General features: G+C 42.7%; 1 protein-coding gene across 4 annotated transcripts in view; it reads left to right on the top strand.

The window, feature by feature from the left end:
- The first annotated feature begins 365 nt into the window (after positions 1-365).
- JAM2 (junctional adhesion molecule 2) overlaps positions 366-14,368 on the top strand; it is a 63,019-nt gene continuing 49,016 nt past the window's right edge. For 2 of the 4 annotated variants that reach the window (XM_043593814.1, XM_043593815.1), the window contains exon 1: positions 366-922. In XM_043593814.1, coding sequence (XP_043449749.1) covers positions 856-922 — 67 coding nt within the window. In that variant the 5' untranslated portion in view covers positions 366-855. The remainder of the gene's footprint in view (positions 923-14,368) is intronic. The other 2 variants (XR_006299318.1, XM_043593816.1) reach the window with 1 other exon arrangement.

Here is a 14,368-nt window from a genome sequence, read left to right as displayed (position 1 = left end):
GCAAAGAACACAAAACACACCTTAACTCTCCAAAGAGCACAAAGCTTACGCTGAGAAGGGGCCAAGGCTCTTGCTAAAATCGGAGCCCTGCCTTCCAGCGTGAGTCCTCATTGCTTTTTTTTTTTTTTCTTTTTTTTCCCCTCTCGCGTCCAAGGCGGAGCCGGCGGATCCCATCTCCCGGCAGCGCCCCCGCCCCCCCGCAGCTTCGCCCGTTGGACAGAAATTTTCCAAAAATCTCCACCCCTAGGCTGAAAACCCGAAAAGTTTTGTGCCAAGGAGAGGGAAGAAAGGAGTTGGAGCGAGGCGGGCGGAGTTGCCCTCCACCGCCGCCTCCCCCCCCCCCACCCCGCCCGAGCGCCCGCCGCCCGCGCCTCCCGCCCCCCCTGGCTCCTCACCCCGGGGACAGCTGGCAGCCCCCGCGCGGGACCAGACACAAAGCCGATCAATCCCGGCGGCGCGGGGGCGGGGGGACGCCCGCCGGGGCTTCCCTTCCGCTCCTCGCCTCCTCCTGCCCCCTCATTAGGACCCAGCCCACACCTCGCCCGGCATCCACGGCCCTCCCGCTCCCACCCTCCACCCCACAAAAGGAACAGCCCAGACCACCCCCCCCAAGTCCCCGGCCAAGCCAGACCTGCCCCTAGGCGGCCGGCTGAGAAGGCGCCCCCGGCAGGGGGAAACTGACATCCATTGGGGTCCGCCCACCGCTCCCCTGGTCTCCCCGGAGCCGGCCTCTCCTCTCCTGCCCCAGAAGTTCAGCCCTCCCGGCCCCCCCCCCCCCCCCCGCCCGGGCCCTCCCGCGCTCCGGCCGCCGGGACCCTCGGCTTCCGAGGCGCAGCCAGCTCGGACCCCGAGAAGATGGCGAGGAGGAGCCGCCACCGCCTCCTCCTGCTGCTGCTGCGCTACCTGGTGGTCGCCCTGGGCTGTAAGTTGCTGGGGTACCTCCACCCTTCCGCCCGCGCGTGCTGGGACCGTTCCCCCCACCCGGACCTCCAGCCCCGGGACGCGGCGCGCGCCGACGGCTGTCTCTGGCGCCCCGGGCTGCGCGCGTGTGCCGCGGGGGCCGTCTGGCTTGGCACCCCGGCGAGCGGGAATCGGGGTGCGGGCCGGCGCGGGGGCGGCGGGTGGAGGGCGGGCATCCGCGGTCGATAGCCTCCGATTTTGTCAGTTCTGGTTCAAGAACATTAAGAGTCCACACCAGCAGGCTTCTTGCAAAGTTGGGGTAAGTTTTCAGAGACCCAGGGACGCGAACAGAACGCAAAAACTCAAGCACTACTTCTAAGATGCTAAGATCTCAAGATGGCATCACAGGGAGGCAGGCGCTGGCCACACTCCTCAGGACCAGAGAAGGGGGTCGGGTCAGAGTTTTTCTCGGGTTTCCGAGGCTCCCGACCGCACGGGTGCGACGCAGTGCACTTGTGGGGCAGCGGATGAGGGGAATTCGTGACTGCTGAGCCAGAATTCCTTTTATCCTCTCCACCTGCACTTCTACGTTCGGTTAGGGAAGTCTGGTCTGGGGATTCCAGCCAGCTGCTGTGTCCTCAGGGGACTTCCAGCGGAATGATTGTTAGAAAGATTCAGAAGCTGAATGAACGAGTAGCGGGGGACGTCCCAAAGCCAATTTCACGGGGTGGTTCTAAACAGGATTTGCACGGATTCTGAGCTCATGAGATTTAAAATCCTGGGAACGTTTCCTATTATTTTGTTTTCTTCGCCTTAACTTTTTAGGAAAATGGGCGAAATTGCAATAGATCTGTAGCACTTAAGCAATCCTCCTTTTGGTTTTATTTTTTTTCCTCTTTTTTTTTTTTTTTAACAGAATGGGTTATTGTTGCTATTCAAGTTCTGGTAATATAATATTTAAAATAACCCGCCGGATAAGTGTCTAATACCATAATACAGTGACTTTTTTCTCACGCTCTTACTGCCAAAGTGAGTATTCCTGAACTCGATGTGACATGAGCTTTGTTCCTGGGGGAGGAAGGCACAAGTTGTCTCAGGGAACGGGGTGCGCTGACCTATATTATAGAAAATCAAACCGGGGAGGCAAGGCTTCACAATAAAACCATTATGCAATTTTGAAATATCAATTGGTATCAGGTTGAACACACAAAAGAAATGCAGTGATGAAGAAAGGCAGCAAAGACACACAGTGGGGCAACTGTAACAAAACTGCTGGGAAAGATACATATTTTGTTGATGGTCCTAAATTTCAAATTAAAACAAGTCTGACTTTAAGAATTGTCACTAATTGAAAACAGACCAAATGGTTTTACTCTGCTCCTTCTTATTCAGTGATCAAATGGGCAGAATAACCTCTTCTTCAGGCTTTGATTAAATCTAACTATTGACTCTTCTAACCCTAACTCCAGTGGAGGAATAATTTGGGTGTGGGGGGGATCTTTTCTATATCGTTCCTAGGATGCCTAAAAGTCTGGCATTGCAAGAATGTTTTCATTTCTTTGTCTTTTTTTTTTAATTAACTTTTATTTTATAACAGTTGATTTATTTTTTTTTTTAATTTTTTTTTTTCAACGTTTATTTATTTTTGGGACAGAGAGAGACAGAGCATGAACGGGGGAGGGGCAGAGAGAGAGGGAGACACAGAATCGGAAACAGGCTCCAGGCTCCGAGCCATCAGCCCAGAGCCCGACGCGGGGCTCGAACTCACGGACCGTGAGATCATGACCTGGCTGAAGTCGGAGGCTTAACCGACTGCGCCACCCAGGCGCCCCTATAACAGTTGATTTAAACAAATATTGTGAAGATAGTATGGAGATTTCCCATACATACCACACCCACTTTCTCCTTTTATTAATATTTTACATTAGTCCGTTACGTTTGTCATAATTAATGAAACAATTTTGACACATTATTATTAACTAAAGTCCACACTTTATTCAGATTTCTTTCATTATTATCTAATGTCCTTTTTTATTGCAGGATCTCATGCAGGATACCATATTACACTTAGTAGTCATGTCTCCTTAGGCTCTTGGCTGTGATAATTCCTCAGACTTACCTTTTTTTTACCTTGTCAAGTTGGAGGAGTACTGGTGAAGTGCTTTGTAGAATGTCCCTTAGTGGGTATTTTTCTGATGTTTTCTCATGATTTCTATACCAGTATGGGCTTGTGAATATTTATTTTATACTTTGGATTACAGTCTAATATGATTATATTTATTTTAGTGCTAACATTCTTCCAGCTTTGGCCATTGGGAGTTCTTCCAGTGGTTTCTGTATCCTTGGACATAACCCTCTCGTTGTATAAATGTATATGTGCATTTTTGTTTGTTTTTAGTGCTTCCTCACTTTCTGGCAACACAAAATGCTTCATGCTGATCGTGTATATTTCCTGCTCTAGTCCTAGGATGAGCCATTTCTCTCAGGAGCCCTGGTTCCTTTTAGTGGAGAACGGTTAGAAACCAACATGCTGTCAGTGTTGTTGAAAAACAAGAGTCTTCTTCAGGGCCAGGTTTCACTCCATAATCCTGTTTGTGGTTTATCCATTCAGGTTTCATGTCCAGATCCCAAAACTGGGTATTACAGGCTATGTATATATCAGCCACTGTTCTAGGGACTTTCTTGAATATTCTCTTTTTAAGTTCTCAAAAATGCACAAGACTGAACATATCTTCAACTTACAGATAATGACCCCCAAGGCTCAGGAAAGCTCGCTTACGGAGGCTGAAAAGAAATGAAGCTGGGATTTGAGGATCTGAGGATTTGTTCCATAGATTATTGGACTTCTCTCTTTCTTTTTGAATCCAAGCACTGAACCCTTTCCGCTGTCTTCATTCAGGAAAAGACTTTGTGGATTTCTTATGCTCTAATTATATACTCATCTTCTTAATATCCACCCCAAATATAACTGTACCACGCTTTTATCCTTGATCCTATTATATATAATATCACACTTATTCCATTCTTTCATTTCTATTTGCCCGCATTTTCATCTCTTTCTTAGTAGTCTAGAAGATTTTTGTGGTTGCTGCTGTTATTTAAACTATGATTTCGGTGTACCTGTTGATATATGGACATTTATTTGTGTGTTTAGTGGAACTGTATTTTTCTTTACCATTAAAATGGGAACTCCACGAGGGGAAGAATTTCTTCATGTTTGCACACCACTGTGTATGTGCAATGCTGAGCACAGTGCCTGGCTAATAGTAAGCGTAAATAGATACCTGTTGACCAGCTCTGAAGAGAATGAGGTGGAATAAATGAAAGGAATGTATGGGTGGAATTAATGATTCTGATACACATCATGAAGCCCTAATTCTAAGTAGGTGACGTCTCAGATTTCTCTGAGGCGACATCTAAGCCAAGGAGTCAAATGTGAATGAGAGCAATGTGCTGTTCTTAACACTACATGGCTGGTAGCAGTCAGTCCTCAGATCTGGACTGGAACCAAAGCCAGGCCACTTGGCCTGTGAGTCTGTAATCTCTCATCAACTGATGAGGACTGTGGAGCAGAGAGAAATCTGGATCTTCTGCAGAATCACCAGGTTCTGCCCCAGGGGTGGGACTTACCCAAAACAGCACACCAGGGATCCAGTGCCAGGAAAATCCTGCCCTCTGTAAACATTGTTAAGAACAAAGCACAATCCATTTGTGGGGGGAGAACTGGCTCCATCCAGGCATGGTCTTAATTATTTGATGAACGTAAAGGTCAAACTGGGCTTGCTGGTAGACCTGATGACCGGTTTAAGACTCAGACACAAATGGCATTCAAAAATAAGTCTAAAACAAAAAGTTAGCATAAAGAGAACAGTGAGTTCCCCTTGGCTGAGAACACTCCTTTATCTTTCCCCCGGAGCAGTTTAATGAGAGGAGTCTGTGAATTTACGTATGTTTGCTCTACCCATTTTCTATCACTTTGGTTTCCTCCTGCTGGCCTTGCTGGTAGAGAAGATGTTTTGAACTATGCAAGCTAGCGCTGCTCTGTTTGTCGAAGTCGGACCAGAAGATCTCTGTAAAGGCCATTATTTAAAATAACCTTTTCATCCCATAGCACTGCTGACTCAGTACTCCTGTGTTGCCAGATTGATGCTTTGAGGAAGATAAAGTCGAGGAGGGGAAAAGGGGGCCAGGATGTAGGTCAAGTGCTTACTTTGGCAAAAGCAGAGAAAGAAAACTTAAAACCAGGTACTGTTTTCTTGGGAGGGGTTACTCTTAACATGACTGGGACTCAGAAAAACAACCCAACTGTGTTAGTTTCCTATTGCTGCAGAAACAAATTACCACAGATTTAATACAACACGGACTTATTACCGTAAAGTTCCGGACGCCAGAAGTCTGAAATAGGTGTCACTTGGTGAAAATCACATTACGCTTGGGGGCGCCTGGGTGGCTCAGTCGGTTAAGCATCAGTCCAACTGCAGCTCAGGTTATGACTGCACAGGTCATGAGTTCGAGCCCCGTGTCGGGCTCTGTGCTGACGGCTCGGAGCCTGGGGCCTGCTTCGGATTCTGTGTCTCCCTCTCTCCCCCCACCCCCTAGTCACACTCCATTTCTCTCTCTGTCTCTCAAAAATAAACAAACCCTAAAAAAAGAAAAAAAAAGTAAAATCAACGTACGCAAAGGGCAGCTATCTTCTGGAGGTTCTAGGGGAGAATCAGCTTCCAAGGTGTTTTTCCAGCTTCTAGAGGCCACCGCCTCATCGTCCCATTCCTTCAGCCTCAAAGCCAGCGGTGCCAGGCTGCCACCAATCTGGTTTTGTCTCTCAGCCTCCCTCTTCCATTTAAAAGGACCCTCATAATTACATTGGGCCCACCTAGGTAATCCAGGATAATCTATCCATCCCAAAGTTAGCTGGTTAGCAACTTTAATTCCACCTACAATCTTAAATCCTATTGACCATGTAAAATAACACGTGTATAGGTTCCTGAGATTAGGATGTAGACATCTCTGGGAGGCCATCGCACCAACCAAAATTACGAAGTGCACAGAAGCAGTGCAATCAGCGCTGTAGCCAAGAAAGTTCTAGATCCCATGGGACAACTGTAACTTTTACCTTTATTATTTTTTAAATGGTTCTAATGTTTATTTATTTTTGAGAGAGAGAGAGAGAGAGAGAGAGAGAGAGAGAACAAGTGGGGGAGGGGTAGAGAGAGAGGGAGACAAATAATCCGAAGCAGGCTCCAGGCTCTGAGCTGTCAGCACAGAGCCCGACGTGGGGCTCGAACTCACAGACCTCGAGATCATGACCAGAGCCAAAGTGGGTCGCTTAACCCACTGAGCCACCCAGGATCCCCTGTAACAGTTACCTTTAAATTATAATTCATCGTGATATAGAATTGTGTTTTTTGAGTCATATTACAGATCACGTATTGTAGCAGTAATGACCATGCACTCTGAGGCTGAGCTCTATGTTCAGTTACTAACTAACTGTATGACCTTGTACAAGTTATTTGATTTCTGTGTGTGTCACTTTATCCATCTGTACTGGCGATAATCCCAGTAATAGACTTACGTCCTCGAGGCATAGGGAGAAAGAAATGTGTACACACGTATAGCACACATTAGAAAAATGGTCCTGTTAGTATTGACAACATTTGGAGGCAGTGGAGTTAAACATTCATGTTATTGTTTATAATGGATTTCCTGTATATATGAGAGTCCTGTCTAATAGGACTGTATATCTGTGTATCTATCTCCATGAAAAGAACATGCTAGGCAAGTCAAAGTGGGGGTGGAGACCACTTCAGATATGGAGGGAACGATGTTGCCCAGAGGTACTTGGGCAAGAGCAAGCAGGAATGGAAGAAGTCCCTTATGGCCAGAACGTGGAGGAGAGGAGAGGGCAAAAGGCAGCACCCAGGTGGTAGAGGGCCTTATGGGACAGATTTAGGATGTTTGAATTTATCCTCAAAACTAGGAGAAGCCCATTGAAGGTTTTTAATCACTGAATATCAGTTAGATTTGCATTTCAAAGAGAACATATTGGATGGAGTAATGAGAATGGGCAGGGTGGATGGATGGGAAGTTGAAGTGAGGAGCCCAGTGAGATGTTAGTAGAGTGGTCCAGGCTATCACTTCCTAAGTATTTCCTTGATATGGCTTATTGAAATCTATACATGCATATATATATACACATATATATATATATGTATATATATATATATATATAAAATTTATTTGTTTTTGAGAGACAGAGACAAGTGAGGGAGGAGCAGAGAGAGAGGGAGACACAGAATCCGAAACACGCTCCAGGCTCTGAGCCATCAGCAAAGAGCCCGATGTGGGGCTCGAACTCATGAACCATGAGATCATGACCTGAGCTGAAGTCGGACGCTCAACCGACTGAGCCACCCAGGCGCCCCTATATGTGCAGATACATAATTAGACATTTACATTCGCTCACGTGGGAAATCAAATACCTAGGTCCTGGTTAAGGAGATTATAGGGAACACATTACACTGCTTTCTGGCCCTGCTGAAAACAGCTGACCAGTATCTAGTCAATGATATATAGAAGTCAGGTCTTACCTGTACTCATGAATTCCTTGGACTGTGTTGGACTGTGTTATCTTATCTTATCTTGTTCTCCACCCTGCTTTCGACATCTGCTCTTTTGTCGTCTTGGGAAGCACACACTTCCCATACGTTCTTTCGGGCACGTAGCCACTGACATATTACGCAATGTCTTCCCTTTGATGTATGCCTAATAAATATGGGAGCTTGAGAGCAGCTTGGGGAGACTTCTCTTAGCCTCCCTCTCACCTCTCTTGACTTGCATGGAGTCTTGAGTAATTCTTTCTGCTGCCCTCAGCTTTGCTGGACAAAGCCAAAAGCTGAACCCACACACCCACAGAAAATTGTTTTATATCTGAGATGTAGTTAATTGAATTTAATCAGGGATTTGAGAAAAAATTGTTCATTGGTTTTTAAGGGATTTTTAAAAATTGTGTGTGCTGCAAATGCTTCTAAGTTTCTGTTCAGCCCCTAGCATCTAAGCATGAAACAGTAGCTTTAGGGGCCACTATTTATCATTTTTCAGTATTATTCTCTTTCCCACCCCTGGGTTTGTCTTCCTTCAGTATCGTCTTACGTATTTCCTATGTTGCCATCCTTAGACAGGTGACTGGATTGCATTTGATAGGGAGAGGAGTAGCCTTCTGTGTTAGTAAGTATGTGAGGGTGTGCACGTATGAGTCGGAGACACAGAAGGAGAGAGGTAGGGGTGGGGAGAGAGAGAGGGAGAGAATGTGTGTGCTCACATGAATGCCTGGTAACAGGACCACAAAATCCTACTCTTGGGACCTTTAGGCCGGTGAGTGGATTGGAAATGTTCTGTAGTTTGAATTCTTCCTACATTTTCTGAACAGAGAAGCAAAGAGCTCCTGTACCTGGTCCCATGAAGGTGTTTCAAGAGCTACCCTCTTAGCTCTGCATGGTCTTGGGTCAAACAGCCCTGAGCAGGAAGCCTTGTGATCTTAACAGATAGGAGTTTCAGTGCTTAACTGAAAACTTTTGCCTTTCTCTCTTTCTTTCTTATGTCAACGGCATCAAGGTTTTATTTGTTTCATTAGATTTTCTGTTCTGTTTCAGTTTTCAACATTTTTTACAGGGACGGTTTGGGACTGAGTTGTTTTTATAATGGCAAAGAGTGAAAAAGCCTGACCTGGGCTTACTCCATTATTCTGGGTGTTTCTAGTTCACTCACTCTCATTTTGTCAAAACAGTCACTTGTTTTTGGTTTTTAGTTTTAGCTTTGCCCAGACTCTAAAAACTTGCTAAATACATTATTATGGCCATAATCAAAGACCAAAATAGATCACTGTTGAATGCATTTACTTACACGTTTCATTAAAAACAGTGTATGTATATGGTAAGTTCAAACAGTACAGAAAGGTTATAAGGTGAAAAATAACTCTCCAGCCCCCCACCCCTGGCCTTCTATTCCACTCCTCACAGATAACCCACTCTTAAGTTTTTGGCATATAGTTTCAGAAAACTTGGGGGAAAAAATATAGTCCTAGCATATATGAGCATACCTGTATAGTTTCTTTAAAAATAAAAAGTCAAAATTTAAGGGTACCTGAGTGGCTCAGTCAGTTAAGCCTCTGACTTTGACACAGGTCATGGCCTCACAGTTTGTGGGTTCGTGCTCCGCATTGGGCTCTGTGCTAACAGCTCGGAGCCTGGAACCTGCTTCGGATCCTGTGTCTCCCTCTCTCTCTGCGCCTCCCCCACTCATGCTGTGTTCTGTCTCTCAAAAATAAATAAATGTTAAAAAAAATTTAAAAAAATAAAAATAAAAATTTACTGTGCTTCTTGTTCTGTCCTTCCAACAAACCAAATCATATTATGTATATTCTGTGACTTCCTGCAAAGCTTTATTTTTACTAGTAATGAAGCCACAACCCAAAGCAACTTGTCACAAACAGGACTCGTGACAGCATCTTGCAGAGGCCTTTAAAATCCTTAAGGTATATATAAAAAAAAAAAATCCTTAAGGTAAAATACAGCAAACCAACAAAAGTAAATAGTGAAACAAAGTGAATAGAACAAAACAGAGGGAGATAAATTCCCAGACCAGTGACGAAACCTAGGAAGGGAAAAATTCCAACTCAGATGCAATGAAAAAGTCCAAAGAAAAGTGTAAAGGCCAACGCCCAGAGAAAACCAACACCAGCACCAGCTAAGACTTACAGACAAGTGCAAACTGGTGCTATTTTTAAAGGAGACCAAAGAAGAAGTAATGACCGCAAATAAGAAGGGAACACGTTGAACTACTGGGAAAGTGCTAAATTTGAAAAGGCAGAATTGTGCTCATGTTTTAAAAAAGGCTCGAGAGGCACTTTCAAATAGGAATGGATTCTAGTCAGAAGTCAGAACTCCCACAGTAGCATGAACAGTAACTTGAGTGTCTGTCCAATAATCTAAACACGCAGTTGGCTATGTCTTAAAAGATAGGATAAAAATTCTACATAAGCTGATTGGAGCCATGGATTGTTGCCCTTTGGCTCCGTGCAATACTTTTGGTCCCAGAACAAGTCAGGTGCTTTTGTGTCCTGTGTGTGTAAGGGAGTGAACTATGCCATTTTAGATACAGTGTTTCTCCTTCCCAGACATCTTCTCTGCTCTTCTGTTGTCATTGTTGAAATTTTCTCCATGTGCCAAATGCAACTCCTCCCTGAAGGTCTAAGCCCCTTCCTCGTTCTCTTAACCCTCCTCAATTCCCCATTCCCGGTGATATTAGTGTGTTCCTGGTTCTCTTATGGTACTTACTGGGCTGTACCCTTACCATGTTTACATGTGCTGCTCTCTGGATTGTGAGTTTCTTAAGGCCAGAGAGAACACATCTTTGTGTCTCTAGCACCTAGAATCGTGCCTGACACCTAATGGTTCTCTAGTAATTAGTTGAATGTAAGTAAGTAACCTCAAGTGTAATGTTTATTTGTTTCTTACCTTCCTAAAATTACATTTAACAATTTTTTAAAAATATTTTTTGAGAGAGCGAGTGCAAGCAGGAGAGACAGGCAGAGAGAGAGAGAGAGAGAGAGAGAGAGAGAGAGAGAATCTTAAGCAAGCTCCACACTCCACTTGGAGCCTGACACAGGACTCAGTCTCATGACCATGAGATCATGATCTGAGCTGAAACCAAGAGTTTGACGCTTAACAGACTGAGCCACCAAGGTGCCCCTAGAATAACATTTTAATAACAAAAGTTGCAGGACATATGTAAAATGAATATTTCCTAATGAATGCATAATTTTACTAAGAGAACTCCCTCCTCCCCTGTTAATATGGTTTCCCTAGAGTTTAGAGTTACAAGGTAATATACAGACTGGTCTGCCTTAGGGAGTTTTAAGACATTTTAGTGATTGCCTGATGCCTCCTTGTATTGTAAGAAGAAGAAAAAAAAAACCCATATAAGCTCTTGGATTAGTAAGCATTGACTAAAAGCTCAGATGAATAAAAGAATACCTCCTCACAAGTTGCCTGAGATAAAACACAATACAGGATATTAGAGAGTGGTCAAAGTACTCTCTGGGATCAGGGTCCAGTTTTTCCCCTCACAGTCCAATCCCTTTGCCACAATTGGTATCATAGCAACCCATGTCCCACAGTAGGTAAAAGTTTGATAAAAGGTGGGGGGGGGGCTTATAAAGTTATCTTTATTTCCAAACCAAAGATGACTTTCCTAGGCATTCTTCTCCAGTAACCATATCTTCTTGTGGGATTTTGACACCTGCTCATTAGCAGGGAAAAATTTTTTTACTGGATCCAGATGACTCATCAAGAAGGTCCAAGGGTACCGTCTCATTGCAAATGCTAGGATTCGATGCATCCTAAGAAATTCAGCTCTTTGCGCTACTCACCCCCATAAAATCTAATGAGCATGTTGAAATGTTTGAACAACACTGCCTGGAACACTGGCCCTCCAGACTTTTTTTTTTTATTCCATGTCCTACTTCTCTTAAAAAGAGCATGTGCCCCAACATACATTTTTAGTAATGGATTATATACATGTATTTCTGTATCAATATATTATACTAATTATAAAACATATGTAAAGTAAAAAAAACAAATGAGATAATGAAAAATAAGTAGTAACGTCTTGGGGCAGAAATGAGGTGGTAATGGCCCCATATTACAGCCCTTGCTTGATATGATAAAACCTCTATCATTAAAACTCTGTGAGACTGGTATTGAATAGACTCACAGACTAATAGAACAGAATATAAGTTGGCCCAAGTTCATTGGAAATTTAGTATAGATGTGAGACCTATCTTTCTATTTATGTATATAAAATACTAGCATCTCAAACCATAGAGAATGCTTAACAAATATCATTATGATTGGGTAGCCGTTTGAGGGAAAATGGATCTGATCCTGAGACTGTGCATGAAGATAAACTCCAAATGGATCAAAGATCTAAATGTAAGTGAGTAATAAACTCACCACCCCCCCCCAAAAAAACCCAAAAGCATGGGTACATTTTTCTATAAAATATATATGAAAAGAGCATCTGCATGAAAAAAAAAATAACATACACAAGTCAAAAGACAAATGACTGATTAAAAAAAGATGTCTGCAATTTAAATCTCAACCAAACAGTATTGTCACTGACGTACGAACAAGCCCTAAATATGGAAAGAAAATAAAAATATAAAGAACAAAATAGAAAAATGGTGCACATACAACACAAACCCCAGAGAGTTCCCAGAAGAAAAATTGTAATAGCTCTTCAAATACAACGCTGCCCTCAACATCACTTAAATGCAAATTAAACTGTCACAGAGATAACGTCTCTTCGCTGCCAGATTAGCAAAAACACAGAACTCATCTGCATACTCTACTATTGAAGCTGTGTGCAAACAGGCACTCTCGCTGCTGATGGGCTGTGTCGTGATTAATCTACTATGGAGAGGAATTCAGCAATACGTACAAAAATTACATGTCTACTCTGACTCATCAGCCCCACTACTGGGAGGCTATGGAAGGACCAGTCTGTTATCACCTGAAACTACTGACTAATCTTAACATCATTAAAAGTAGGACATTCAAACATTGTATGATACAACAGGAGGCACATAGCGTTCCCCATGTAGTGTTTATGCTCATCCCTCAAAAAAAAAAAAAAGAATAATTGACCTTTATTTGGATCAAGCCTCTAACCAAGCTAACATCTCTTTATAGGAAGGTAGATACACAAATTAGAGATATGGATAAACTTAGAAAGTGGGTGGTTCTATAGAATAACTGACCAGCTTTCCATGACAAGTCAATGTCATGGAAGGAAAAAATAAAGGCAGAAGGGAGAAAAGGGCAGGTTAACTCTAGATTAAAAACAAGATGAGACAAAGAGCCCAGGAGGCAAGTGTAATACTGAAATGCGGATCCCAATTCAAGCAAGATATTAGGGGAAATTTGACTAGGGTGAGGTATTAGATTATATTAAGGAATGAATTATAATTTGTTATTTAATGTTATCATAGCTATATGTCTTTAATTTGTATCGATACTACTAAAATAATAAAGAAAAGTGATTGATATGTGTGATTTGCTTTAAAACTCTCAACGACTAAAAGGATAGATGGAAAAAAAAAAGAAAAAAAAATTAAAAAAAAAAAGGATAGATGAAGTAAATGTGGCAGTCTTTACAACTGTTGTATCAAAATTAGGAATATATGGAGTTTATCATTCTGTTCGCTCTACTTTTGTGTATATTTGCAAATTTGTTGTAGGGGTGCCTTGGTGGCTCAGTTGGTAAAGCGTGAGATTCTTGATCTCAGGGTTGTGAGATCGAGCCCCATGTTAGGTGTATAGATTAAACAAATAAATCTTTAGGGGTGCCTGGGTGGCTCAGTTGGTTAAGCATCTGACTCTTGATTTCAGCTCGGGTCATGATCTCAGCAGTTCTTGAGTTCAAGCCCCGGGTTGAGCTCTGTACTGACAGTGCAAAGCCTGCTTGGGATTCTCTCTCTCCCTCGTTCTCTGCCCCTCACGTGTGTTCTCTCTACTCATACCCTCACGTGTGCTCTCTCTGAAAAAAAATAAACTTAAAAAAAAAAGAAAATTTGTCATACTAAAAAAACTAAACCCATAAAAACAGAAAAAAGAATGTGATAAATATATAAAAAATCCAATATTTATTTTCTTCACCTGGGTTTTGTTGGACAATCCACCTTAAAGTCTACTGGTTTAATGAAAGAATAAATAGACCAGAGTCTACTTGAAATATCTGAAATATATCCTCTCTTAAGCTCTATACCTTAGCCAGTCAGTATAAGAAACCCAAATTCTGTCTGAATAGCCCCCTCTTTAGTTAGTCTATTTCACACAAACAGAAAAATAAAATGCCTTAACACAAACAAAACACCCTGTCATTAACTGAACTCCAAGATCCTGGGTTATATGGCAAAATCCATTAGTAAATCTGCATAACAGCTACATTTTTCTTCATAATGTAGCATGAACCTTTTAGTGCATTTCCTTTGAAAGGGACTTTAATATTTTATTCCTTAAAATGTAAAAGCAGCCAATAGATGAATGCATGTCACAGTCATAGACTGATGGCAAGAAAGGTGAATGTAAAAAAGAGTTGATTAAATTCCTAAAAACGTAAAATTTTTCCCTTGCATTTATTTAATGGAGGGCGGTCCAGTCAAGCCTCCTTTGTGAACCCTCTGGCTCTTCTGAACAACAGTCTTTTTTATGGGGTAAGGGCATATCCAGCATTTAATGTACCAACTCAAGCGCATTTCAGAATTGCTCACGCTTTCTAAAATATTCATTTCACATTCAAATCCGTGTCATTAATAACTTAATATCAAGTTCCAAATGAGTTCCTGGTAGGACTTAATTTCCCATAGTTCCTGTAACCTTGAGGACTCCAAAGCTCTAACGATTTCTCTAGA

Source organism: Prionailurus bengalensis, chromosome C2, assembly GCF_016509475.1.
Source record: "Prionailurus bengalensis isolate Pbe53 chromosome C2, Fcat_Pben_1.1_paternal_pri, whole genome shotgun sequence".
NCBI classification, from domain to species: Eukaryota; Metazoa; Chordata; class Mammalia; order Carnivora; family Felidae; genus Prionailurus; species Prionailurus bengalensis.
This window is presented reverse-complemented; position numbering and strand designations above follow the sequence as displayed.